General features: G+C 47.1%; 2 protein-coding genes across 5 annotated transcripts in view; one reads left to right on the forward strand and one right to left on the reverse strand.

Annotated features, from left to right (window-relative positions):
* LOC138239430 (SLAM family member 6-like) overlaps positions 1–1,093 on the reverse strand; it is a 35,244-nt gene extending 34,151 nt beyond the window's left edge. Inside the window, exon 1 of the mRNA XM_069191356.1 lies at positions 1,009–1,093. The gene's annotated coding sequence lies outside the window, so the exon portion shown is untranslated. The remainder of the gene's footprint in view (positions 1–1,008) is intronic.
* Positions 1,094–1,772: 679 nt separating this feature from the next.
* On the forward strand, positions 1,773–13,451 carry LOC138239429 (T-lymphocyte surface antigen Ly-9-like). 4 transcript variants are annotated; one of them, XM_069191350.1, is made up of 12 exons: positions 1,787–2,449; positions 3,658–3,975; positions 5,125–5,388; positions 5,496–5,759; positions 7,444–7,707; positions 7,815–8,078; positions 8,444–8,707; positions 9,415–9,714; positions 10,148–10,243; positions 10,629–10,653; positions 10,854–10,884; positions 11,792–13,451. In XM_069191350.1, the coding sequence occupies exons 1-12, from the start codon at positions 2,155–2,157 to the stop codon at positions 12,035–12,037; spliced, it is 2,631 nt and encodes an 876-aa protein (XP_069047451.1). In that variant the 5' UTR covers positions 1,787–2,154; the 3' UTR covers positions 12,038–13,451. The 4 variants fall into 4 exon arrangements, with proteins under 4 accessions (XP_069047453.1, XP_069047454.1, XP_069047452.1 ...); XM_069191351.1 differs by lacking the exon at positions 9,415–9,714 and having other exon boundaries at positions 1,784–2,449; XM_069191352.1 differs by lacking the exons at positions 5,125–5,388; positions 5,496–5,759 and having other exon boundaries at positions 1,773–2,449.
* The last annotated feature ends 11,343 nt before the right edge of the window (positions 13,452–24,794 follow it).

Below are 24,794 nucleotides of genomic sequence, written 5' to 3' on the forward strand. Positions count from 1 at the left end.
CCCGCATAGTCACGTGATCGCCGGAGAAACGAGGCGCTATATCTCGGGAACGAAAGCAGCAGAAACGGTACTTTCACCGGCACAAACGAATGAGGTGGGTTTCATCGTTTGTGCTGTCTGTAGGGGGGGCAACTTCACGAAGCTCAAGGAAAACCCTGCATGGTATTTTAAATACAATATTTCGGACGGATTTTGAATCTTCCGTTTTGCACTGTCTTCATTGTGTTTTGCAATAAAATATTAACTTCAAAGTTACTCGTAAAACTACTGAACAATCTGAAAGCAGGCATACGAAATCCTTAGAACTGTTCCAAGCAACAAGTGAAAATGAGCTCTTGCAGCTTTTCTTCAGCTAAAGACAAAGTCCTCATCTGAGAGACCTTTGCAAACTAGCTGTCATTTGAACGGGAATGTGCCGACTCTTAGACAGTGACGAGATTATCGCCATATTCAATTCCAAGCCACGATGCCTGCGTCTGGTCTAGAAGACCAAAACCTCACATCAGAGGCAGGCAAGGATTGTGTGTGTGTGTGGCACAGTAGCGTTCGGCAGCCTCGGTAATTGTTGCTTAACCTGTGTGTGAGAGAGAGAGACCGTATATACAGTATAAGGAACAAGTAATAGGTTTATTCCATGCTGGAAAGAGAAGAAAGAAAACACAACGTTTTGGCCGTGGAGCCTTCTTCAGGTGCTCACACCTGAAGACTAGTTTAGTAACTGTACAGTACCTGGATCTAGAACGGGGATATAAATGACGGTTGTGGTCCTTGTGCAAATCGAACAGATCACGTTGTCACTGTGTTTTCACTGCTGTTGCAGCTTGTTCAAAGCACTCTAACAAGATAAGCAAGATCTACCTTTTCTAAATTCCTGTTGATCTTTTAAAGTCATAACAGTCTCTCCTATTGCAATACAGATGATCCTCTCATTTTAACCGTTTCAATAACCTCGCATGCATCAGACGTACAGACCTGCTGGTCTTGAATTACTCGGCTCTGTTTTCTCACCTTTCTTGGACGGATGGGGACTACATGAGCTTTTCTCTATCCCTGCCTCTGGCCCCTGTCTGGAGAGACTGCTACAAGAGTTGAGCCAGCGGCCCATGAACAGCATCTCGTTTCTTCAGATAGAATCGGTAGAATACCATCCAGGCCCTGGAGACGGGTTCATTTGCATGTGTCTGGTTCCTCCTTGGTTAACATCTGAGTGAAATAGTCTCTTACGACCACCCATTTCCCTTTCGCCATCTTAAAGAGAAACCTGGTTGTCTCTCGAGACACTTCACTGCAAAACAATACATTTATTATTGACTTCACCCTCCATTGCAATCTTATTACCCTCTGTCTACCCTCGATGTCTTGGCTTTTCTAATATCATTCTAATTCAGTGATTCTATTTTTTGGACTCCTTTTCTTTTAAGTGAAATCCCTGAAGTACTGTCTTCTAAAGTACTTTACTTCTTTCTAAAGCACTTTGGTCATGGTGTAGGGATGCAAGGAGATACAGTACACATGTGATGCGTGTCCATAGTGCCCCAGAAGCTGCCAGAGGTGAACATATTTAGAGTATCTCGTTCTGCTCAAAGTGCGAAGGAGAGTTTCAGGACTCGGGCTCTCCAGCAGCTGCTGTGCTAAATGAAGCAGAGAGCTGCCAGCTTCCTCAGACCACACGGCTGTGATGTTGCAACTGATGGGATGACATGTAGCAGCTCTTTCCGATGAATAATCACATCCCGGCTAATAAGAACATTACATCTACAGATAAGATTAGATCATTTTATTAGCCAGATACAATTTCTGGTATTAGGAATTTGTCTTTTCGCATATCCCAGCTTGCTCTCCATGAAACACACAGGCACGCAGATCAGGGAGAGTGAAGTTTGGGGTCAGAGCGCAGGGTCAGCCATTTATACGGCGCCCCTGGAGCAGCTGGGGTGAAGGGCCTTGCTCAGGGGCCCAACGGAGTGGGATTCCTCTGCCAGCCGCGGCATACAGTACAAACCGCTAACCCTCCAGCCACAGGGGCAGATCCTTAGCCACAGAGCCACCACACCGCCCTGGTGCTGAAGACAGTCAATAAGGAACTAGAGCAGAAAAGAGGTCTTTTCACCTCATGTCACATCTTTGAAAAATGTAGATTCAAGATATTAAGTGATGAGCCTCATTGACACTATGATTAAGAGTAACAGTTGCATATGCAAAGTTAACCAGAATCGCAGTTCTGCTCTTGCGTCTGAACCCACCAACCCCTTTGGAGGAGGAGAGCTAGAATCGCTGGACTGCAGCTGGGCGGCTTCATGCCTGGAGAGAGTTTCTGAAGGAGAGGAGGAGGAAGAGGAGTGGCTACGGTGGGCCCAGACCTGCACGAGCGAGTCCCTGCTGCAGAGACGACGGGACTCAGACATGAGGCTCCACGCTCTTCTGCTGCTGGGCGTCTGCTGGCTGAACGGTAGGGCTGTTCCTGGGGTGTCTGCTCCTGTCTGTGCCTGTGCTGTCTGTGTCCAGGGAGGGCACGTCTCTGAGCTGAAGACCTGCTGGTGGGACAGGAGTCAGGTCCTCAGTACAGAGCTGTGGGGCTTCACCAGAGAACACGCCTTGCTCTGACACGGTGGAGTCAGAAAGGGTCTCCGGACATTCGGATCAGTCCGCTCTCCTGTCTGTTAAGGCAGTGGCTCCCAAACTGTGCGTTGCACAGCCTTGGGGAGGCACCATTGTCGGTCAGGGGCGCCGCGAGTATCGCCGATCGAAGACATTTTTTTATTACGAGCAAAACCCGCTGTGCGTGTACACAGAATGTACTAGTCGCGGATCTCAAGGGACTAGGTTGTGTTGCATGACACTGGGCACGAGAGTAAGGAGCTCAACCATGCGGTTTCGGTGTTTCACATGTTCCTGTGAATGGTGATTTCATGCGTTTTTTCTTAATGTTCAGTTCAGTATTATGAAACTGGGCCAACACACCTTTAAACAATACTTTTGAATATTGTATATCCTGTAATTTACAGTATGTCACCATGTTACGAAAAGACATTGCTACTTTAGAGTCAGTCCAGAGAAGAGCATTCTGGGGCTCCAGGGAGTGTCGTTCACCAGCATGCTGAAGGGATCACACAGTGTTCGTCTTGAACAGGGAAGACCATGAGGCGATCAGATTCAACTTTTTAAAAGCCTCAAAGACTCTGACAGAGTTAGCCCAGCAGGCTCCAGAATCCACAGTGAAACAAAAACCAGATTGCAAAAGTGGCAACTATGTAGAAAGACCAGGAGGCACTTCTTTACACAAAGGGGTGTGGGAGTGTGGGACAAGCTACCTTGATTTTTGAGGCTGATAGCCTGTTTTGTTTTCCGAGAATCAAGCTGGAATCAAGCTGATCCTTGGATCAATTGGCTACTAACAACCAAATAGTAGCGCTGGGTTACCTGACCTCCACTGTATTGAATCGAGAGGAATACAAATCAAACAGTAGTGTTAGGAGAACAACTGGAGCGTCTGAAATCAATACACGGGACAGAAACATTGAACACGGATCCTACCTGCCGAAGCCTGACGCTAAAGGAAGAGTCGGGTCACAGTGGGGCTGCTGTGTGGAGACTGACCAGCTTCTTGAGGCACGAGGCAGTGAAGTTAATCTCTCTCACTCTCTCTCTCCCTCACAGGCTCACAGCTGGCCACCTCCCAGTCCTCCCAGTCTGAAAACAGGCAGCTGACTCGTGCTGTAGGACAGTCGGTCACTTTCCAATCCCCAGTAACCCAGCAGGGGTATTTGAAATATGGAGAATCCAAAACCACTCTAGCCTCTGTCAGTAGTGGTGGAGCCTTCACTGTGCTTGTGAGCGGATACGCAAAGAGAGTCACCTGGGACAATGTCACTGGATTCTTCACGATCACAGCCCTGATCTCACAGGACACTGGGGTTTATACAGTGGAGAGAAAGGGAGAACAGCCCACAGTGGAATTCCGCTTGACTGTGTACGGTAAGTGTCAGTGTGTTCACCTCTGTACTGGGACTGTGTCCACCGATCTTTGGTCTGTGTTCACTTGAACATCAGCTTGACTTTCAAGGTGGTGGTGATTCCTTTGGAGTGCCACTTTCTCACGTGGTTCACTGAATTATTGTTGTACAAGACCTCGGCTGTGGAGAGCTTCATATCGAGTCAAGAGTGCGGGCCTACTTTGTGTAGTCACACTTGCTCTGACCAGCTATCAGAAGAACATCAACATCATTAATCATGCAGTGTTTGATTGTTGAATTGGCAGGAAAAATACACTGGCTGAATAATATGACTGTACCTTTGATAAGTTGTAAAAGGATTTGAATGTGTCAGGAGACACACTGATTGGACAACAACATCTTCAAGAGTATAAAACTGCTACTTAAAATCTGTGTTGAGGAATAGTTTTATGTGCATTTCAAAGTGTAGTGTCTTCCTCGCGTGTCTTGCTCTTCTCTTTTATACCACTTCCGTACTAACTTCTGGCAAGACAACATCTCTTTCTGGGTTTATTTTCTGAATGACAAATGAAACAAACTGCTAAATGCACAGGAGGAAAATCAGATGTTGTAAAATGATTTGAATATGCTGTTGTAACAGACAAAGAAGTTCTGGGTCCCGAGATGAAGTTTAAACAGATGAGTTTTATTGCATGCAAGGAACAGTAAAACCGAAGTATTGTTCGAAGTACCAGTACAAAACGTCCAGTCTATATGGCCCTTTTCTGATGCTTCTGACGCAGCTCGTTACCATGGTAATGGGGGGAGTTCACGGTGTCCGGCCAGTTCACAGACTTTGGTCACTCTTAATGGTCAGTTAGGTTTCCTTCCCTGGGGGGTTTCCTAGCTGGCCTCTGGAATCCTTATCAGTTATCCCCCTTTCCTAACTCTAACCTGTTACTTCGAAGTCCAGTCCTCGTGCAGAAAGGACTCAGTTAACCCCTTCTTCACCTCTTATATCTTTCTTCTATGTCATCAAACAAACTAAGCAGAGTGAAATTTGAAAGATCATGAAAGATCGCAAATGACTAAATTGAAATTCCACCTCACATTGTATATTCAGTATCTCCATTCTGTTCAAAGTTTTGACAAGTTTTGAAGGTTCTCTATACAGTATGTTGTGTCTCTACAGACAGAGTGTCCAGACCTCAGGTGTCCAGAGTGTCCCAGGTCAGTGAGAGCTGCTCTCTGCTGTGCTCTGTGAGTAACGGGAGAGAGGTGACCCTGTCCTGGCAGAGAGAGGGAGAGACACTGACAAACACCAGCAACCCTGATCTCAACACCCCCCTGACTCTCCCTCTGGAGACAGAAGGACTCTCTCACTCCTACAGCTGTGTGGCCTCTAACCCAGTCAGCACTGAGACACTCCCAGTCAGACCTGAGGAGCACTGCTTTGGTAAGATACTGTGGTCACAGGATCTACCTGACTGAGCTCCCAGACTGAGTCTGGGGACAGTCAGTAATGAACAGGGGTGAAGAGTCTGACTGATGTTCTCTCCACAGACAGAGTGTCTAAACCCCAAATAAACAGAGGAATCAGGGTCAGTGAGAGCTGCTCTCTGCTGTGCTCTGTGAGTAACGGGAGAGAGGTGACCCTGTCCTGGCAGAGAGAGGGAGAGACACTGACAAACACCAGCAACCCTGATCTCAACACCCCCCTGACTCTCCCTCTGGAGACAGAAGGACTCTCTCACTCCTACAGCTGTGTGGCCTCTAACCCAGTCAGCACTGAGACACTCCCAGTCAGACCTGAGGAGCACTGCTTTGGTAAGATACTGTGGTCACAGGATCTACTGGAGAGATGTACAGGGACAGAAACAGCTGTCATTACTGGACTCTCTTGCTTATTGTGACTCTCTACAGACTGCTACTGATCACTGACAGATACCCTGTACAAAAAAAGACGATTGAGAATTACCAATACATCTGATCTGCTTCTACACCCAAATGGACTGATACACAGACCTGCTCACACTCCAGATATGCTGACTAAACAATAGTTTAGACTTTAATGAATCTCTACTATACTGTATAAGTTTTTCTCAGTTCCTTCAACACAATTCCTGAAAGCTTGTCCACATTTTCCAAAGAGTGAATACAAACCCCTCAATTGAAGCGTGGTTTGGGAAACACACACGTGGTTGTGTTCACACGAAATGTAAATGTCAGGCACAATGAATGTGCAAAGCAGTGCCTGCAGATCTCTGCAGCTGGTACACAAACCAATCGAGTGAGACGTGTGAAACAAGAGGAATTCATTCATTTCACAGCTGAAAAAAACCCGTCCCATGTGTGTGCAACCTCATCTCACAGGTACACAAGTGCTCAACGATCAATCCCTACGTGAGCACAGGTATAGTATTCTAGGTCACCAGTGCGTTAGTGCTGCTGAGCGATGGAGCAGGAACAAGCAGCTGGAGGAGGACAGTGGAGGACAGTGGTGGACAATGTCAGCTCTCGGCACCCTGAGCACTCTTCTCCAGTCAGGGCCTGGTTTCCTGCTCCCCAGCCATGAATACCTCCAGCCCTGTTCCCCTCCCCTGTCCTCACTGGTACACAATTGTTCACCCATCAGTCAGTCGGTGCTTGAGCACAGGTAGATAAGGCTCCCAGTGCGTCAGGGTTTCTGAAAGGTGGAGAAGGAACAGGCGGCTGGTGGAGGGAGAGGGGTCTGTGTGCTGGGAGCAAGGAGGAGGAAGGCGAAGGCACCCAGATATCTGTCTCTAATGAATAAGGGCCCCAGAGTGGACCATGTCATGCAGTAGATCATGGCTTGACGATGTTGATGTAGCAGGACCCTTACTGGACACAGAGCCTCGGTCAGTGGCTCTGGATGGTGTGGGACAGGGGATAAGGAAGAGGAGGGCGAAGGTGTACAAGGGCCTGTGCAATGTGGGGTAATATAATCATGTCTGCTGCCACATCCCCACCGCTGGGCCCCAATCACAGGTGAGCTGCAGTCTTCCTGCACACTGTGCCCGACAGGCCTGTGCCTGTGGACTAGACCCAACTGGCGGGAGCAGAGCTGAGGGACACTGTCAGCTCTCCACACCCTGCCTCAGTCAGCAGGGGTTTTCTGCCCCCCGGTTCCCTTCCTCACCCCACTGGGGGCAGTTCTCTGCGTGGGGGCAGGAGGTTCATGACCACAGGCCTCATGATCACATGTCTCTGTGGATGAAATTGGTGCTGTTTGTGGGGATATACAGTAACTGTAGGAGAGGGCAGGAGAGAGCAGGAGAGGGGCAGGAGAGAGCAGGAGAGGGGCAGGAGAGCAGGAGAGGGGCAGAAGAAAGCAGGAAAGGTCAGGAATTATTAATGCACTGTAATGGGTGTTAATGTGCTGTAGTGTCCAGTCAGTTCATCCCTCTCTCTGAAAACCTGTAGTATACTCTGGGTGATTGTGAGTACTAACCAGTGTTATAACGTCTTACTGTATTTTGTCTCTCTAAAGACAGAGTGTCCAAACCCCAAGTAAACAGAGGAATCAGGGTCAGTGACAGGTGCTCTCTGCTGTGCTCTGTGAGTAACGGGAGAGAGGTGACCCTGTCCTGGCAGAGAGAGGGAGAGACACTGTCCCACACCAGCAACCCTGATCTCAACACCCCCCTGACTCTCCCTCTGGAGACAGAAGGACTCTCTCACTCCTACAGCTGTGTGGCCTCTAACCCAGTCAGCACTGAGACACTCCCAGTCAGACCTGAGGAGCACTGCTTTGGTAAGATACTGTGGTCACAGGATCTACCTGACTGAGCTCCCAGACTGAGTCTGGGGACAGTCAGTAATGAACAGGGGTGAAGAGTCTGACTGATGTTCTCTCCACAGACAGAGTGTCTAAACCCCAAATAAACAGAGGAATCAGGGTCAGTGAGAGCTGCTCTCTGCTGTGCTCTGTGAGTAACGGGAGAGAGGTGACCCTGTCCTGGCAGAGAGAGGGAGAGACACTGACAAACACCAGCAACCCTGATCTCAACACCCCCCTGACTCTCCCTCTGGAGACAGAAGGACTCTCTCACTCCTACAGCTGTGTGGCCTCTAACCCAGTCAGCACTGAGACACTCCCAGTCAGACCTGAGGAGCACTGCTTTGGTAAGATACTGTGGTCACAGGATCTACTGGAGAGACGTACAGGGACAGAAACAGCTGTCATTACTGGACTCTCTTGCTTATTGTGTAAAGAGCTCTTCTATAAACTCAGCTTCTGATTGTGGACACATACAGTAATAATACAGTGATGCTTTACTGAAGTGTCCCGTCAGTATGTCTGGACTGTATTAACCCCTCTCTCTCAGTGCAGTGTTAATGTACTGGAGTGTCCAGTCAGTATGTCTGTACTGTATTAGTATATATTTGGAATTATTATGACTCAGAACTATGCTGAGGTTTTGTTTTTAAGTAAACCTGTCAGGTCGAACCAAGTTTGAAAAGTCTGATTTAAGTCTGTGTCTCTACAGACAGAGTGTCCAAACCTCAGGTGTCCAGAGTGTCCCAGGGCAGTGAGAGCTGCTCTCTGCTGTGCTCTGTGAGTAACGGGAGAGAGGTGACCCTGTCCTGGCAGAGAGAGGGAGAGACACTCAACCACACCAGCAACCCTGATCTCAACACCCCCCTGACTCTCCCTCTGGAGACAGAAGGACTCTCTCACTCCTACAGCTGTGTGGCCTCTAACCCAGTCAGCACTGAGACACTCCCAGTCAGACCTGAGGATCACTGCTTTGGTAAGATACTAGAGTCACAGGATCTACTGGAGAGACGTACAGGGAAAGAAGCAGCTGCTACTACAGGACTGTCTTGCTTATTGTGTAAAGAGCTCTTCTATAAACTCAGCTTCTGATTGTGGACACATACAGTAATAATACAGTGATGCTTAACTGAAGTGTCCCGTCAGTGTGTCTGGACTGTATTAACCCCTCTCTCTCAGTGCAGTGTTAATGTCCTGTAGTGTTCAGTGTGTCTGTACTGTATTAACCCCTCTCTCTCAATGCAGTGTTAATGTCCTGTAGTGTCCAGTCAGTGTGTCTGGACTGTATTAACCCCTCTCTCTCAGTGCAGTGTTAATGTCCTGTAGTGTTCAGTGTGTCTGTACTGTATTAACCCCTCTCTCTCAATGCAGTGTTAATGTCCTGTAGTGTCCAGTCAGTGTGTCTGGACTGTATTAACCCCTCTCTCTCAATGCAGTGTTAATGTCCTGTAGTGTCCAGTCAGTGTGTCTGGACTGTATTAACCCCTCTCTCTCAGTGCAGTGTTAATGTACTGTAGTGTCCAGTCAGTACACTATACTGTGTTATATTACTACATGTCAGTAAAGTGTTCGTATATATTTGGAATTATTATGACTCAGAACTATGCTGAGGTTTTGTTTTTAAGTGAACCTGTCAGGTCCAACCAAGTTTGAAAAGTCTGATTTAAGTCTGTGTCTCTACAGACAGAGTGTCCAGACCTCAGGTGTCCAGAGTGTCCCAGGGCAGTGAGAGCTGCTCTCTGCTGTGCTCTGTGAGTAACGGGAGAGAGGTGACCCTGTCCTGGCAGAGAGAGGGAGAGACACTCAACCACACCAGCAACCCTGATCTCAACACCCCTCTGGAGACTCTCCAGACTCTCCCTCTGGAGACTCTCCAGACTCTCCCTCTGGAGACAGAGGGATTCTCTCACTCCTACAGCTGTGTGGCCTCTAACCCAGTCAGCACTGAGACACTCCCAGTCAGACCTGAGGATCACTGCTTTGGTAAGATACTGTGGTCACAGGATGTTCTGGAGAGACGTACAGGGACAGAAACAGCTGCTACTACAGGACTGTCTTTCTTTGTTGTGTCCAGAGATTTTGTATAAGCTTTGTTCTTGAGTACAAACAGAGCACATTGACTAAGATACTCTATTTACATAATTCACTTAAGAGATGTATAGTGTAAGATGTACAGTAGCTGCTCTATTACTGATTACAGTCATTGTGTACGAATGCATAAAAGAAACAAGAAAAAATATATTTTAAACATAGGTATTAAAAAAATCACAAAAATAAACACATAAAATGTACCACTCAATTGCCTCTGCAATATTTCAAAATCACACACATCAGGATGACTGTATCTGTCAGTCCTGATGACAGTCAGTGTTGAGAGTCTAGAGAGGAGCTGCAGTAATGTGTCTCTGTGTTACAGGGGCTGATGACAGAGTCCTTCTATACGCTGGGGCAGCTGGTGGAGGAGCTGTGTGTTTGGGAATTGTGGCTCTAGTGCTGTACTGCAGACTCCGAGGTAATCATCATCACCATCATCACTATCACCACCATCACCATCATCATCACCATCATCATCATTACCGTCAACATCAACATCGCCATTATCATTATCATTCAGGATCACTAAACCCACAGCTGGTCACCAGTCCAGAGCCCTTGTCACTCCTCACACTGCAGTGTTCAGGATCTCTGAACCCACAACAGCTCACCAGCCCAGAGCCCTTGTCACTTCTCACACTGCTGTGTTCAGGATCTCTGAACCCACAGCTGGTCACAAGTCCAGAGCCCTTGTCACTCCTCACACTGCTGTGTTCAGGATCACTTGCAGACTATTACTGTTTAACTGTGTGTTAAGCTACATTCTCCAGAATCACTCACTCAGGTCTCTTTTCTCTTGACAGGTAAAAAGCCCAGAGATGAAGACAGGTACTGTGTAACAGGAAACACAGAGAATGTTCATATTAGTGAGCTCAATGCATTTAGCACTATTTTTCTATTCTGCTGTCTATAACAGGTTTTGAACTTTTTTCCAGCAGAAATAAATACAGTATTATAATTGTGATATTTAAAGAAGTAATTTATATTTAACAGAGTACTTATCCTGTCTTTTTCTTCTGTCTTCACAGTTCTCCTTCCAACACTGGAGCTCAGGAAAGTGTGAGTTCATGCTCTCTGCTCTAACCTTAGAGTCTGGATTAGGACCCTGACTGTGATCTCCAGGCTCTAAGGATTCATCCTGGACTGGAGTCCTGACATCTCTAGAGTGTCTAGTTTAGAAATTACCGCTCTCATTTACAAGCAGCTCTGATGGACCTACTGTAGCTTTTTCACTGAGGAGCATGACAGCTAATGTCATTCAGAAAAAAGATATGTAAAACAGGGAATGATGTAACTGTAACCTTAAGTTCAAAACTATATATATACAGATTAAATTCACTAATAATCCTGGAAGAGATTCTGAATTTCTAGTGTAACTAGCCATACTGATGCCTGGGGTTAGTATCTTTATCTTTTAAGATTGGTACCTTTATCTTTTAAGATAAAGGTTCCGATTAATACAGATTCTTTTTAAGACCCTGAGCACATGATAGTAGAAAAGTACCTTAACAGAGCTCTTTTCTTTTGGATTCAATTGCTGAGCCTAGAGATGCGGTCACAGTATGAACACTGTGATGTCAGAGCTCTACCACACGCAATATCATCCATTTGACTCCTTTGTTCAGCTGACCACTTAGTGGACCAACAATCCTAGACTCTCTTCCAGTCTTGCTTGAGGGATCCCAGAGAGCCAGCCTGAGTGGAGGGACAGGCAGTGTGTTCTCTCAGCCCACAGCTCTCTGTGTAAAGAGCTGCTGTGGGTCTGGTCCTGGTTCTGCTCCTCTTCACGGACTCTCTGGCCCCCCTGGGGCCGTCTCACTGCTGGGCTCTGAAATATTGAACCCGAGGAGCTCAGAGTGGAAACAGAGCCCAGCAGACTCAAATCAAGAACTGAATCACTGTTCAGAATCTTCTGAGTTGTGCAGTGATTATCTCTTTAATTTCTCTGTGTTTTGGGGCCCTGCAGCGTCAAGAAGAGGTGACCTACGCAAATTTGGACATGAAGAGATGGAAGCCAAGAGCAGTGCCCCCTGCTGGAGAGGTCCATACAGTGTATGCAGAGGTAACGGGTGGAGGGAAGATGCAGGGGAGCCATTTTGCACCAGAACCCCCTCCTGCTGCTGGAACCCTGGCCAGCGAGTGCACAGAGTATGCCAGGGTGAACTTCAGGAGGAAGACCAGGAGAGCGCAGGATGCAGTCCTGTACTACTGAGTTCACTGTCCACCTTATCTGTGTCATCTCCAGGAGGCTGACATGGAGGCTGTCTCTCTCCTACTGAGATACACTGTCTCTGTCTGTCATGTTCCAGAGGAAGACACTGTGAGCTCATTACTGCCTCTCTCCTACTGAGATACACTCTGTGACTGTCTCTCCCATTTTCAGTTTCACAAGAAGAGCCTAAAGAGCACAGAAGCTAATTGTCATGTACAGAGACAGCCCAGCCAGCCATTCAGATACAACTGTTGATATTTACATATTTTTCACTGGTTTTTTATATGTGCATCAAAATACTTTTTCCATTTCCAGTTTGTTCATTTATTACAATACTTTAGAATATACTGTACTTTCTACCTAAAGTGTGCTTTCTAAGGATGGAAGATCTCTGTCAGTGCTAAACTGGATCAGTGCACTGCTGGGTTTCGCTTGTCTATCTGATCTACCAAGAGCTTTTAATATATCCAATTCTTCAGTAACTTAAGGATGGCCGCTGTTATGCTGAGCAACAGGATATTCTGGACTGGGAGCTCCATGTCAAACAGACTATAATACAGTCTAGAATGTGATGCTGTTGCACAAACGCTGCTTCAGATCTTGAAGAAGGAATTGGTGATTTCTGATCCTTGGGCTTCACATGCAAAAAGCAAGCTTCTTTCCATCACTGAAAGAGACCCACTGTATGTATCCCCGTGTGTCATGAAGGAGATCTAACACCTGCTGCACTTCAGGGATGGTGTTGAAACCTGGACAAGGTTCTCTGGATGCTTGTAACAACAGGTCCACAACAAGCATTATTAGAGAGGTTGGTTCTTACCCTGCCTGGGTGTTCAATGTTTCTTTTTATCCATTTGCTCCAGTCACCCCAGGTGTCTTGATTAGATCACCTAGTTATCATGCAGCATCTAAAAGGCTATTATTCAACAGGGCTCTCAAAATAAGGATTGTCCTTGGGGTTGTTTTTTTTTCCTATGAAAAGGGAGTCGATACTGGGAAGGATTAAAAAGTTCTCTGAAGACCCACACTGTTCGTGGACATGGGGATGAAGAACTGTTAGGGGTTTGAATTTTCTCTACCACACCGTGGATTACAAATGAAACCTCTCGCATCTGGACTTGTTTTTGTATGTTTGCTTGCGATTGCTGATATGGGGTTTGAAGAAATACATTGGACTTGAAGAATAGGCACCAGAGTGATAAGGACCGTTATCTCTTATTCCCACTGTCACGACGGACTGTGAAGTGTTGAGTAAAGACTGGCTATTCGCTGTTTAGACTGCTCCACAGGAGAGGCTCATGTGTCTTGGATGAGGTCAAAACTGTGAAAGGTTTATCTCCATGCGTTTTGTTTTTCTGTTCATTAAGTGTTCTGTTCAAGTATTTTTTATCCAGTAAACGCATTTTGTAATGTTCCAACTTGCTCTGAATATCCTTTTTTGTACAACATACTGTACTTTGACCAACAGTTTCAGGTCGTCCTTGAATGCATTACCAGCGGTAAGATAAAAGGAGCCCCGGTCAAGCTGAGTGTAACCAGTGTGTCCTCATACAAAGGTTAATGGAGACTGCAAATGTCTGACTAGCAGGTTTACTAACAATTTACCTGTTAGGGCTAGGAAATGTTGTAAAACGGGGGGGAGGTACAACTAGGACAGTTAAAGTTTATCACTTGTAATAACCACGCTTCCTGGGGACTTAATAAGGAAAGGCGAAGTGATGAGATGAGGTTACAAGGGGAAACTTGTGGAAAATGAAGTCTGATTCAGACTCGTGAGAACAGCAGAAAGAACAGGACCTGACGTACTGTTACAGCACACTGCCAGCCGCCACTGCAGCACACGGCGCAAGAAAGGGTCCAACGGGAAGACAGCTGGGGAAGTGTGTTCGACTGATTATTCCTCACAGTGTCAGCACCCCAGAGCACCGCTGAACACCCCCAGAGCACCACTGAACACCCCTGAACACCCCCAGAGCACCGCTGAACACCCCCAGAGCACCGCTGAACACCCCTGAACACCCCCAGAGCACCGCTGAACACCCCCAGAGCACCGCTGAACACCCCTGAACACCCCCAGAACACCCCAGAACACCCCCAGAGCACTGCTGAACACCCCCAGAGCACCGCTGAACACCCCAGAACACCCCCAGAGCACCGCTGAACACCCCCAGAGCACCGCTGAACACCCCCAGAGCACCGCTGAACACCCCTGAACACCCCCAGAGCACCGCTGAACACCCCCAGAGCACCACTGAACACCCCTGAACACCCCCAGAGCACCGCTGAACACCCCCAGAACACCCCAGAACACCCCCAGAGCACTGCTGAACACCCCCAGAGCACCGCTGAACACCCCAGAACACCCCCAGAGCACCGCTGAACACCCCCAGAGCACCGCTGAACACCCCCAGAGCACCACTGAACACCCCTGAACACCCCCAGAGCACCGCTGAACACCCCCAGAGCACCACTGAACACCCCTGAACACCCCCAGAGCACCGCTGAACACCCCCAGAGCACCACTGAACACCCCCAGAGCACCGCTGAACACCCCCAGAGCACCCCTGAACACCCCAGAACACCCCCCAGAGCACCACTGAACACCCCAGAGCACCGCTGAACACCCCTGAACACCTCCAGAGCACCCCTGAACACCCCAGAGCACCGCTGAACACCCCTGAACACCCCCAGAGCACCCCTGAACACCCCAGAGCACCGCTGAACACCCCCAGAGCACCGCTGAACAACCCCAGAGCACCCCCAGAGCACCACTGAACACCCCAGAGCACCGCTGAACACCCCCAGAGCACCCCAGAGCACCCCTGAACACCCCCAGAGCACCCCTGAGCACCCCAAAAGCACTCCTGAATACCCCAAAGCACCCTGAACACCCCAGAGCACTCCAGCTACGTCCACCATCCTGTCAAATAAATCCTTAACTAAACCAGCCTGCTTCGTTTAGACACTTGTTACACAGTCAGTTACTCAAACTCCTCATTTGAAGTTACTTTGAAAATTTGCTAAGCTGAAATCTCCATGAGCTGGAGAGAGAAACAGACGGAACACTTCTAATGAATAAATGGTCAGCTCAGTAAAGGGCTCTATTGAGTAATGAAGAGGCCTGTGGAAATGCAGGATAAATGCAGGATCAGTCCGCCAATCCTCTTTCAGAACTGATCCTGTCCCCAGAGGACACGTCATTCCACCTCGCATTCCAGCACGGCTCCCAGTTCGCCCATTTACCCCAGTCCTTCACACTCTCCCCTGGGCTCAGTATGAGGGTTCTTCCTGGCTAGAGCTGTTTCCATTTTCACCACGACTGACTACTTGGTTTTTGGCTTCCTGACCGTGGTTTGTTCTCCAACTACGTCTCCTGGTTTTGGTACTTTGGTTCTCGTTCTGGTTTCGACTCACAGCTGACAGCTCCGCTCCTGGTTTTGTGCTTGTGCACCGGCTTGTCTACAGTACCTTCGGCTTTCGGACCTGGGATTGTTCTATGGACTACGCCTCTGGAGATCGCCCTGGTTTTCTGATAGGGTCCTCTCTGCTATTTCGTAGCGCTGCTGAGGCAAAGCTGTGAGACGCGCAGACGAGCTCGTTTTTCAGCACAAGACCACGGTGTGCACTTTGAGCACGAGCTGTTCCCCTGTTTGAGAGTCGGCTCGTACACAGAAAACGTCTTGAACTGATGTAGACAAAATGAAAAGGAACTAAAACTACCAAAGTCTGTCTCCATGTCCGTTGCCCTCGGGCATGTTTTATTAGGCCCCCTCATCAGCTAACCCTCAAACACGACTCATTTAGGAAACTGAATATTTCCGGCTAGAAACTTAAGGTCTCAGTTCTGCTATTTTTGTAAGAGGATGTAGAGTTCTGGCAGCAGGAGAGAGCAGTGATCTAATACGGTGCAACACTCCACTGCCAAGCAGTTTGTAAGGCAGGCTGAATTTCCCCAGCTAAAACCATTACTAGCAGCACCAGCTGTGTGAGTAAGTAATGGTCAGTAACAGGGCAATGCTACCACTGGGAGGACAGTCAGCCCAGCCTGCAGAGGCTGTGTTTAGGCCGTAACGCAGAAGTGGTTGGTAAAAGGATCCAGTGTCAGTTCTATGAGCTCACAAAATAACCACTGGTTAACAAAGTGCTTGCGAGTTTATATAAACCTTCTCCTTGCCCATACAGTCAGTGTGAAACATGCCAGGTTTCATGTTTGACAGTTAGCAAATTCTATTTGGTTCCATTTTATTGTTTTATCCTACATATTACAAAGCTACACATCTTTCCCTGTTCAGGGGAACAGTATTGAGTTCATGACCATTCAGGGGGATGGTGTTGAGCTCCTAACTGTTCAGGGGGTACAGTGTTGAGTTCATGATTGTCCAGGGGGGACAGTGTTGAGATCTTGAGAGTTCAGGGGGGCGGTGTTGAGTTCATGACCATTCAGGGGGACAGTGTTGAGTTCATGACCATTCAGGGGGACAGTGTTCAGTTCATGACGGTTCTGAGGGTTGGTGTTGAGTTCCCAATGGTTTTAAAGTTTTGCGTTAAGTTCATGACAATTCTGGGGGTCGGCGTTGAGTTCATGATGGTTCTGGGGGTCGGTGTTGAGTTCATGACAGTTCTGGGGGTCGGCGTTGCGTTCATGACGGTTCTGGAGGTCGGTGTTGAGTTCATGGCGGTTCTGCTGGATGGTGTTGAGATCTTGATGGCTGTAGGGGATGGTGTTGAGATTCTGAGTCTGCAAGGAGAATAGTGCCAAGGCCATGACTGGGGATGAAAGGGCTGTTTGAAGGCTGCTACAGCACCAACACACAAACGGATGTCTGACTCTGCAGCTGAATCCTCACAGGACCTGTCTGACTTGCTTGCAACAGGGGATAACGGTTCCATTTGCAGACATTTCCCACTTGAATTATTTAACTATGTTTTCACTGTTCCTCCCCTGTCCCCCGTACCCCGATTTACTACTCTTATAAACTGTCACCATGGTAAACGATGGTCATCTTGGTCCAGTGTACCGGCCACTAGTGCAGCAGAGATACAGAACTGTACTGCTTCCACTCCGAATCCAGCAGGACCCATGGAGCACAATACCTACTGTACCTCAGTGCTGGGGTCAAGGAGCCATTTATAAGCCAGTTAATATCCCATGAATGAAATTTACAAGTAAAACTCGTTAATGACAGTCTCACTGGGGAGTGGTGCTTGCATGTTAAAGTCAGTGTATGGATCATCCTCTGGAAACACACAGCTGATATGTTCAACCTGAAGCATACGGAGTCCAGAACACAAAGCTCACAAACAGGAGGAAATCATTAAGGCCCATACGCCTCGTTAGTTTTTAATTGATCCAAAGATTGTCCAGCCGGTTCATGAAAGAAACCAGGGTATCGGCTCAGGCAACGTAACCGGTCTGGGCAGCTTGTTTCACCCTCCCACAGCTCTTTGTGTAAAAGGTGCCTCCTGTTCTGTTTGACATGTACTTTCACATTCTGCACTTTCCACCTGTGTCCTGTGGTTGGTGTTCAGGATTTCAGGATTGCGAAGACTTGTATCTTCTTAGACTTTAGGCTTCTCTGTTCACTTCCTCCAACCTGTCAGTATGTTTCATTAAACCCCAGACCCCAAACCTGATCCTCTTCTCTGGACGGATTCAAGACAACCAATATCTTTTCTGCGATGTGGTGACCATAATTGTACACAATCTTCTAAATATGGTCTGACTAAAATAATATCATCAACAATAGGCAGCAATAATATAATCATTAACAGCATTCAATGTTAAACAGGCAAAACCCTAACAGTCAATATAACTGAACACTTCAAAACTTTCAGGAATTATCCTGAGCAGGACAAGACCCACGTTTATGTACATGAAGAGAACAACCTGTACTGTTCTCAAGGTATGAGAACAAATTAAACTGAAAAGTGCAAAAGGGTAGCAAATGGTGAGAGATAAAAATAAAAAGCAGAAGTGCAACTCCTAGTTGCCGACAACAAAACACCTTTTAAGCGGAAATGTTGATGATTTTTAAAGATTATCAGTTACACAGATGGGTAGCAGGAAACACTGTGTGAGTCACGCAGTCCAGGTGTCTCAGAGACAAGTGTATCTGCTCTCACTGTGTCAGACTGTACAGTCTGTGATAGAAACACAGTGAGTCTCACAGTCCAGTGTCTGGGGGACGAGTGTATCTGTTCTCACTGTGTCAGACTGTACAGTTGTGTGATTGAAACACTTTCAGTCTCACAGTCCAGTGTCTCAGGGACGAGTGTATCTGTTCTCACTGTGTCAGACTGTACAGTTGTGTGATTGAAACACTTTCAGTCTCACAGTCCAGTGTCTCAGGGACGAGTGTATCTGTTCTCACTGTGTCAGACTGTACAGCCATGTGATTGAAACACTGTGAGTCTCACAGTCCAGTGTCTCAGGGACGAGTGTATCTATTCTCACTGTGTCAGGCTGTAAAGTCGTGTCATAGAAACACTGTCATTCTCACAGTCCAGTGTCTGGGGGACGAGTGTATCTGTTCTCACTGTGTCAGACTGTACAGCCATGTGATTGAAACACTGTCAGTCTCACAGTCCAGTGTCTCAGGGACGAGTGTATCTGCTCTCACTGTGTCAGACTGTACAGTCTGAGAAATAATCATAACAGTTAATGTATGATTGACTCTTCCAAAGGATGGAATCTTCTAAATCTTCTATCTACAGTATGGACATTTAGTCCAGACAGAAGAGTGCCACCTATAGGTCCCTCAGTACCAGTCAGTACCACTCACAGGTCCCTCAGTACCACTCACAGCAGTAATCTAGTTTTCCTCAGGGATCTCCCATCCCAGTACTGAACAGGCCCAGCCATGCTGACCTCCTGAGACCGATAAAAACTTTGTGTGATGCAGTTACACAACTATTCACCCAGGATGAGCAAGACAAAGCAAAAAGAGAGAGAACTGAAGAAAAAGTAAATCTCTTTTCCTTTAATTTGACTTTCCTGGGCACTACTTCACTTTATCTCCAGGTTGAACCTCAGTCTGTTTACTGGGCAACATCAGAAAGCAGCAGAAAGCAGGTTTCTGTTGGCCAGACCACAGGTAATGTAGACAACAAGCTGCATCTTAAAGTTTAATTTGAATTGCTCTAGATGAATATAAGCTTTAAGGCAAATATTGAAATAATAGTATTGTCATGCATATGCGTATTGTCTTTTAACTCATCGATGAAAAGAACATACAAGAATGAGCCCATTAAGATATGAAGACTTTGAATTGAACAGTCCAGCCATTTTCTAACTGCTTCTATCCCAGCAAGCAACAGACGCCAGGCGGGATGCGCCCTGGACAGGACAGCAGTCCATCACAGACAAACACACACACAGACGTGCGCACACACTCACACCAGGGCCAATATTCCCGGAAGCCAATTATAACAATATGTTTTTGGATTGCGGGAGAAATCTTGAGCACCCCACAAAAAAAAAACCACAAGAAGAACATACAAACTCCACACAGACAGCACCCCGGTCTGGAACCCGAGGCTCCAGTTCGACAATGCTGGTCACTGCACTACTGTCATGCCCTTTAATGTGAACCCTGTAAGACAGAATCACCCAACTTCACTAAGCTCAAAACTCCTTTGTTCACGTAAAAGGCACAGTGTTCAAAACCACTCCGCTAACCATGATGACTTTGCTAAAGCGTATTGTGACTTCAAACTTGTCCCTTTCCTTAACAAACTTAAATAGTGGTAGAATTCAAATCAAGCTACTCCTGTCACTTTGCTTTGACACGGCAGCATGAGCAGAGCTCACTGTATGTGTGCGGTGTCTAAATTAATTTCGCTGGAGCGCTGCCTATACAGCACAGCAGCACAGAGGGTGGCAGCAGTTTCCTGCAGCAGCTGCAGAACTGGGAGGTGGTCGTGCCGCAGGCCTGGGCAGGAAAAGATTTATCAGAAAACAGCCCCCTATGCCCCCTCTGCAGCAGAGGATGTACAACCTTAAATGAAGTAAACCATAAAGCCTTTCAGAATCAAATGCCGAAATGCAGTTAGAGTACAGAACGGGCCCGGTTACACACTGTACCACAGTCGAGTAACAAGACCAGGGCTTAGCGAAGCGACAGTAGGTGGTTTAAGTGAAAACACACTAAAGAGGTCCCATTGTTTAGAGGGGCGTTCTCTGCAGAGCTTTTACTGCAGTGTTGCAGTAACTGAGATGCAGACCACAAAGAGAAATCATAACGAAACACAACACAGAGAGTAATCGAGATAAAAAGGAAGGATTATACCCCGGACAAATTAAACCTGCCGACATCGGGACACTGTAAATATTCATTACAAAGGTCAGCTGGAGCCAGTTTACATGTCAGAGCGGACCGAGCCCTGTCTGTAGCTCCAGCCCTACTGCGGGACACAAAAGGCTGTAGAGCAAGTGAAGTTAGCTCCCGATGAAATCAAATGAAACTAAAGCTTAAAGAAAAGAAGCATTTGCATGGCACGAATTTATCCCTGGCTGTTTCATGATTACATTTACAAGCAAGAACAGAAATTCAATTGCAAGTTTCCGCTGGGTAGAGGAGACAAAATATTTGAGACACTGCGAGGGAGATGAGGGAGTCTAGAATTTGCAGAGCTGTAATTTCACATGGAGTAAATATGTTGGCAGCTGACATCTTTCTAGAAATCATCTCACTACAGCAATCTGAGTGAAGACACTTGAGCAGGGATGAGCAATGAGGATTTGCATACATGGTCTCCTCGCTACAGTCTGGAGTCTGGAGTCCAGAGTCCTGACCACTGCGCCACACTGTTAAAACACCCCTGTCCCAGAAGACCGGCTTCGGGCCTTCTCAAACAACATGTCCTCATGTCGTCATTAGTGGGAAACAACTCCAGGTGCTTAAAACAACGTGAATAACTCTAGGAAGAAACCCCTCTAAGTCACTGGTAGACACCAGCAGACAAGTGAGCGTGGTGCTTCAGACCTGCGCTGTCTTCTTTCACCATGAGCATCACATCCATACCTGGGCCTGGACTCACTAATAAAAACAATGTCACATTTTTCAAAACGTTGTAAAGAGAGAGATATAGAGAGCAGGGGTGATGAAGTGTGAAATTGAGAAGAGGGGTGAGAATTAACAGTCTGCATGAGGCTGGGTGAGTGTGGTGTGGAGGTGTCTGAGGGTTTCACTGGTATCTCTGCTTCAGACTGGGGTGTTTTCACATGTTGAAGGAGCAGTGAGGAGACAGTGCTGGTTTGGTCAAGACCAGAGCTTTCATATGCCACTGAGTACTTGCACATAAAGATCTAAAACACATTGGAGTGATTTTCCCTGTGTGACAGGGAAGGGATTTCCCAGTATACACCACGAGATGGCCTTCTGGCTGCCCTCTCTATCTCTAACCAGTTTGGCTTGAGAATGTATATCAACACCACCTGGGTCCTCATTAGCAACCCTATATCACATTCTCACACGATCTCCCCGACTTTGCCTCAGAACCACGGCACCAGCTGAAAAGAGGTGGACAGCCATTTTATTCTCTTGTAAAACCTCTATTCTCTCAATTTTCATTATTTCTTGCGGGTTAAGAGAACGCATCTCCGTGATTACACGTCAGTTTTCTCTACCCGGCCAGAGGTGTCGATCCACCGCCAGTGAAAAAGCAGAAATCCCACTGTGTCGCACCGGCTAACACCAGAAGGAGATGATTTCAGTCACGCAGAAAGACCGCTCCTTCCTCCTCACACCAGAAGAGCCAACACGGCTGAAACGGGGATTAACCTCTGCGTGTTGGTTTACAATAAAAGGACGACTCACAGTGTGTCGAGTTTGAGGGCTCTGTTTGACAAAACACGCGTTCTTTGGCAGCGAAGTGACTTTTGCTGACAGAGCTCAAGCACCTATGTGATCGCTGTAAGTCTGTATTTTCCCCAGGAGAAAATGGCAAAGATGTCACCTAAAGTATGTGTATTTACACAATGAATAGTATTAATCCACAGAAAAATGAAGGGGGTTTACGAAAACATCCGATGTTCTCTTGTCGCCTGATAACTTGGTGCCATATGTCAAACTGTGAAATGTCACTGTGTAAAAGTGAAGCACACGGGCCACGAAAGGATCTCTGGGACAGAGGCGTGTTTATCAGATAGGATAGGGGGTGAGGAGGCCCTGTAAGTTGATTCCCTCACGGGATCAATAAAGTATCTATCTGTCTACGTCCTGATTGTGTGAAGCTAGTTGTAAGTTGTAAAAAGAGTTTGGGATTTTCACTGAGTATGTTTTAAGAGGACTGCAGTGTAAGACTGTGAGTGGGTCTAATAGAGCTGGAGTTTAACAGTGTGAGTGTGTTGAAGACGGGGGCTGCAATGTAACCCTATGACTGGACAAGGACTGTAGCGACCACTAGAGGACGCCAAAACATGCTTTCAAATTATAAGCAGACCGGAAAGAGGTGATTTGAGGTTTATTTATTGTTGGCTTATTTAGTGAAGCATCAATTCCATTTTTGTAATTTAATTACAGTTGGCAATCATGCGCTCTGAACTTGCTCTTGGTGGCCCATAGGAGCCATAGAGGATTTTTTTCCCCTGACGTGACTCGGGCTCTTCAGTAGCAACCGTTTCCACCTGAAGCAGGCATCCTCAAGTCTGTAAATAGCTGTTATATAAACTTATATAAACTAAATTTGTATTTAAAATCCACAATAAAAAGTTAAACGTGTGGAACCAGTCAATCGCAATAATGGTATATCCTATCCCGGAAGAGGTTTGGACCCCTGAGGCCACCGTACCCGGAAGCCAGACTGGCCAGGACGCACAGCGATGAACGAAGACGCTTACAGATAAACAACTACACGGGAAGAATGAAGACGTAGGCGGAGCGCTCAGTTCCACACGGATAGGTACAAATAAACAAACAAAAAAACTAATCTTATCCTTCAGTGTGCGTCTGATTTCTTTATGAACAACACTAACTGATTTAGAAGTAAAATATGGTTGTGTTTTGCGGGTATGCTATCGGAACCTCAAGTGTTGCTTATCAGGAGCTTGCGGGGTGCAAATGGATATATGAACGTGTGTATAACTGAAGTGAGTTAACGTCATTTCATTTTTACCCGCGGTGTACAGTCTAACTTGTCACCGCCCGCGGACCGTAGAGATCCCCCCACCCACCTCCCTCATTTAGAAATGGTCTGAAAATACGATTTTTTTTAAATACAAAATTTCAAATTGTGCAGTTTGCCCTCTTATTTTTAATTAAACCACACAAGCTTCTGATGTGGTTTTGTGTGCTCGGTGTAATAGGTTCGAATTCCTGTCCGTGAGCAATTATTTTGCAGTGAAGGCGGTGAATTACCTGTTGCGTGCAGGTGCGTCTGTAGTGAGCCTGTATCCCCATGATGAACAGGTACAGGACCTGGAGTGCACACTGCTAGTTTGACCAACTGGGCGTTGACTAGCTTAAACCCAGAAGCACACTGTGTGTAAGCTTTCTTGGTAAAAGTTAAGGCTCTTACATTAGTTCCTGTTCCTTTTTCTCTCCTCTCTCTCACTGTCCACTGTTCTATTGTGTGACTAGAAGGCACATCTTTACACAGAGGGTGGTAGGAGTGTGAAGCAAGCTGCCCAGTTGCTGAAGCTGACATCCTAGTTTCCTTCAAGAAACAGCTGGATGAGATTATCAGATTACCTTCTAGCAACCACAGGCGTTGTGTGGGCTGAATGCATTTGTAAGCTTTGTACATAGGTAGAGCCTGTCCCCTAGTGGCCATTGATGTGTGCTACACCACCCCCCCCTTTGATCACTGAACCTTGTGCCCGACGTCATTGCAGTGAGGAACGATACTATACCACACTACACTGTACAGACACTGGCCAATAGAGCAGGAACCGCTGCAGAGGATGCAGCTTAAAAATAAAAAAACAGCACAGGAAGGTCCAGCTGTACCCAAAGTGCTGAAAACATACAGGAGGTGCGCTTGCCCCAGCCTGGCCCAGACCGAGCAGGTTACCCCCAGCCCATATCGGGGTGCAGGGTGCACCCTGTCTCCTCTCTACAGGCCTGGGACTGGGGCCCTGTGACTGGGGGGAGGCACAAGTTGATGAAGAAGATCGAAACCAACAGCCAGCAGCCATATCACCCTGCAACTTACAACTGGCAGCCCACTGGAGCTCAGCAGGTGTGAATCTGGTCAGTACCTGGATGGGAGACTCCTGGGAAAAACTAAGGTTGCTGCTGGAAGAGGTGTTAGTGGGGCCAGCAGGGGGTGCTCACCCTGTGGTCCATGTGGGTCCTAATGGCCTAGTATAGTGATGGGGACACTACACTGTAAACAGGTGCCGTCCTTCGGATGAGAGGTAAAACTGAGGTCTGGACTCTCTCTGGTCATTAAAAATCCCACGTCGTCTCTCGAAAAGAGTAGGGGTGTAACCCTGGGGTCCTGGCCAAATTTCCTCCTGGCCCTTACCAATCATGGCCTCCTACTAATGCCCATCTATGAATTGGCTTCAGCACCCTGCTCTCCTCCCCACTGATAGCTGATGTGTGGTGAGCGTTCTGGCGGACTATGGCTGCCGTCGCATCATGCAGGTGGGGCTGTACACTGGTGGTGGTGGAGGGGAGTCCCCATTACCTGTCAAGTGCTTTGAGTGGAGTGTCCAGAAAAGCGCTATATAAGTGTAAGCAATTATAATTATTAATTATTATTATTAAACCAGAAAGTTCAATGCAGCATGGAGACTCAGCTGACTGAGATA

This window comes from Lepisosteus oculatus, chromosome 6 (assembly GCF_040954835.1).
Source record: "Lepisosteus oculatus isolate fLepOcu1 chromosome 6, fLepOcu1.hap2, whole genome shotgun sequence".
In the NCBI taxonomy this organism is placed as follows: domain Eukaryota; kingdom Metazoa; phylum Chordata; class Actinopteri; order Semionotiformes; family Lepisosteidae; genus Lepisosteus; species Lepisosteus oculatus.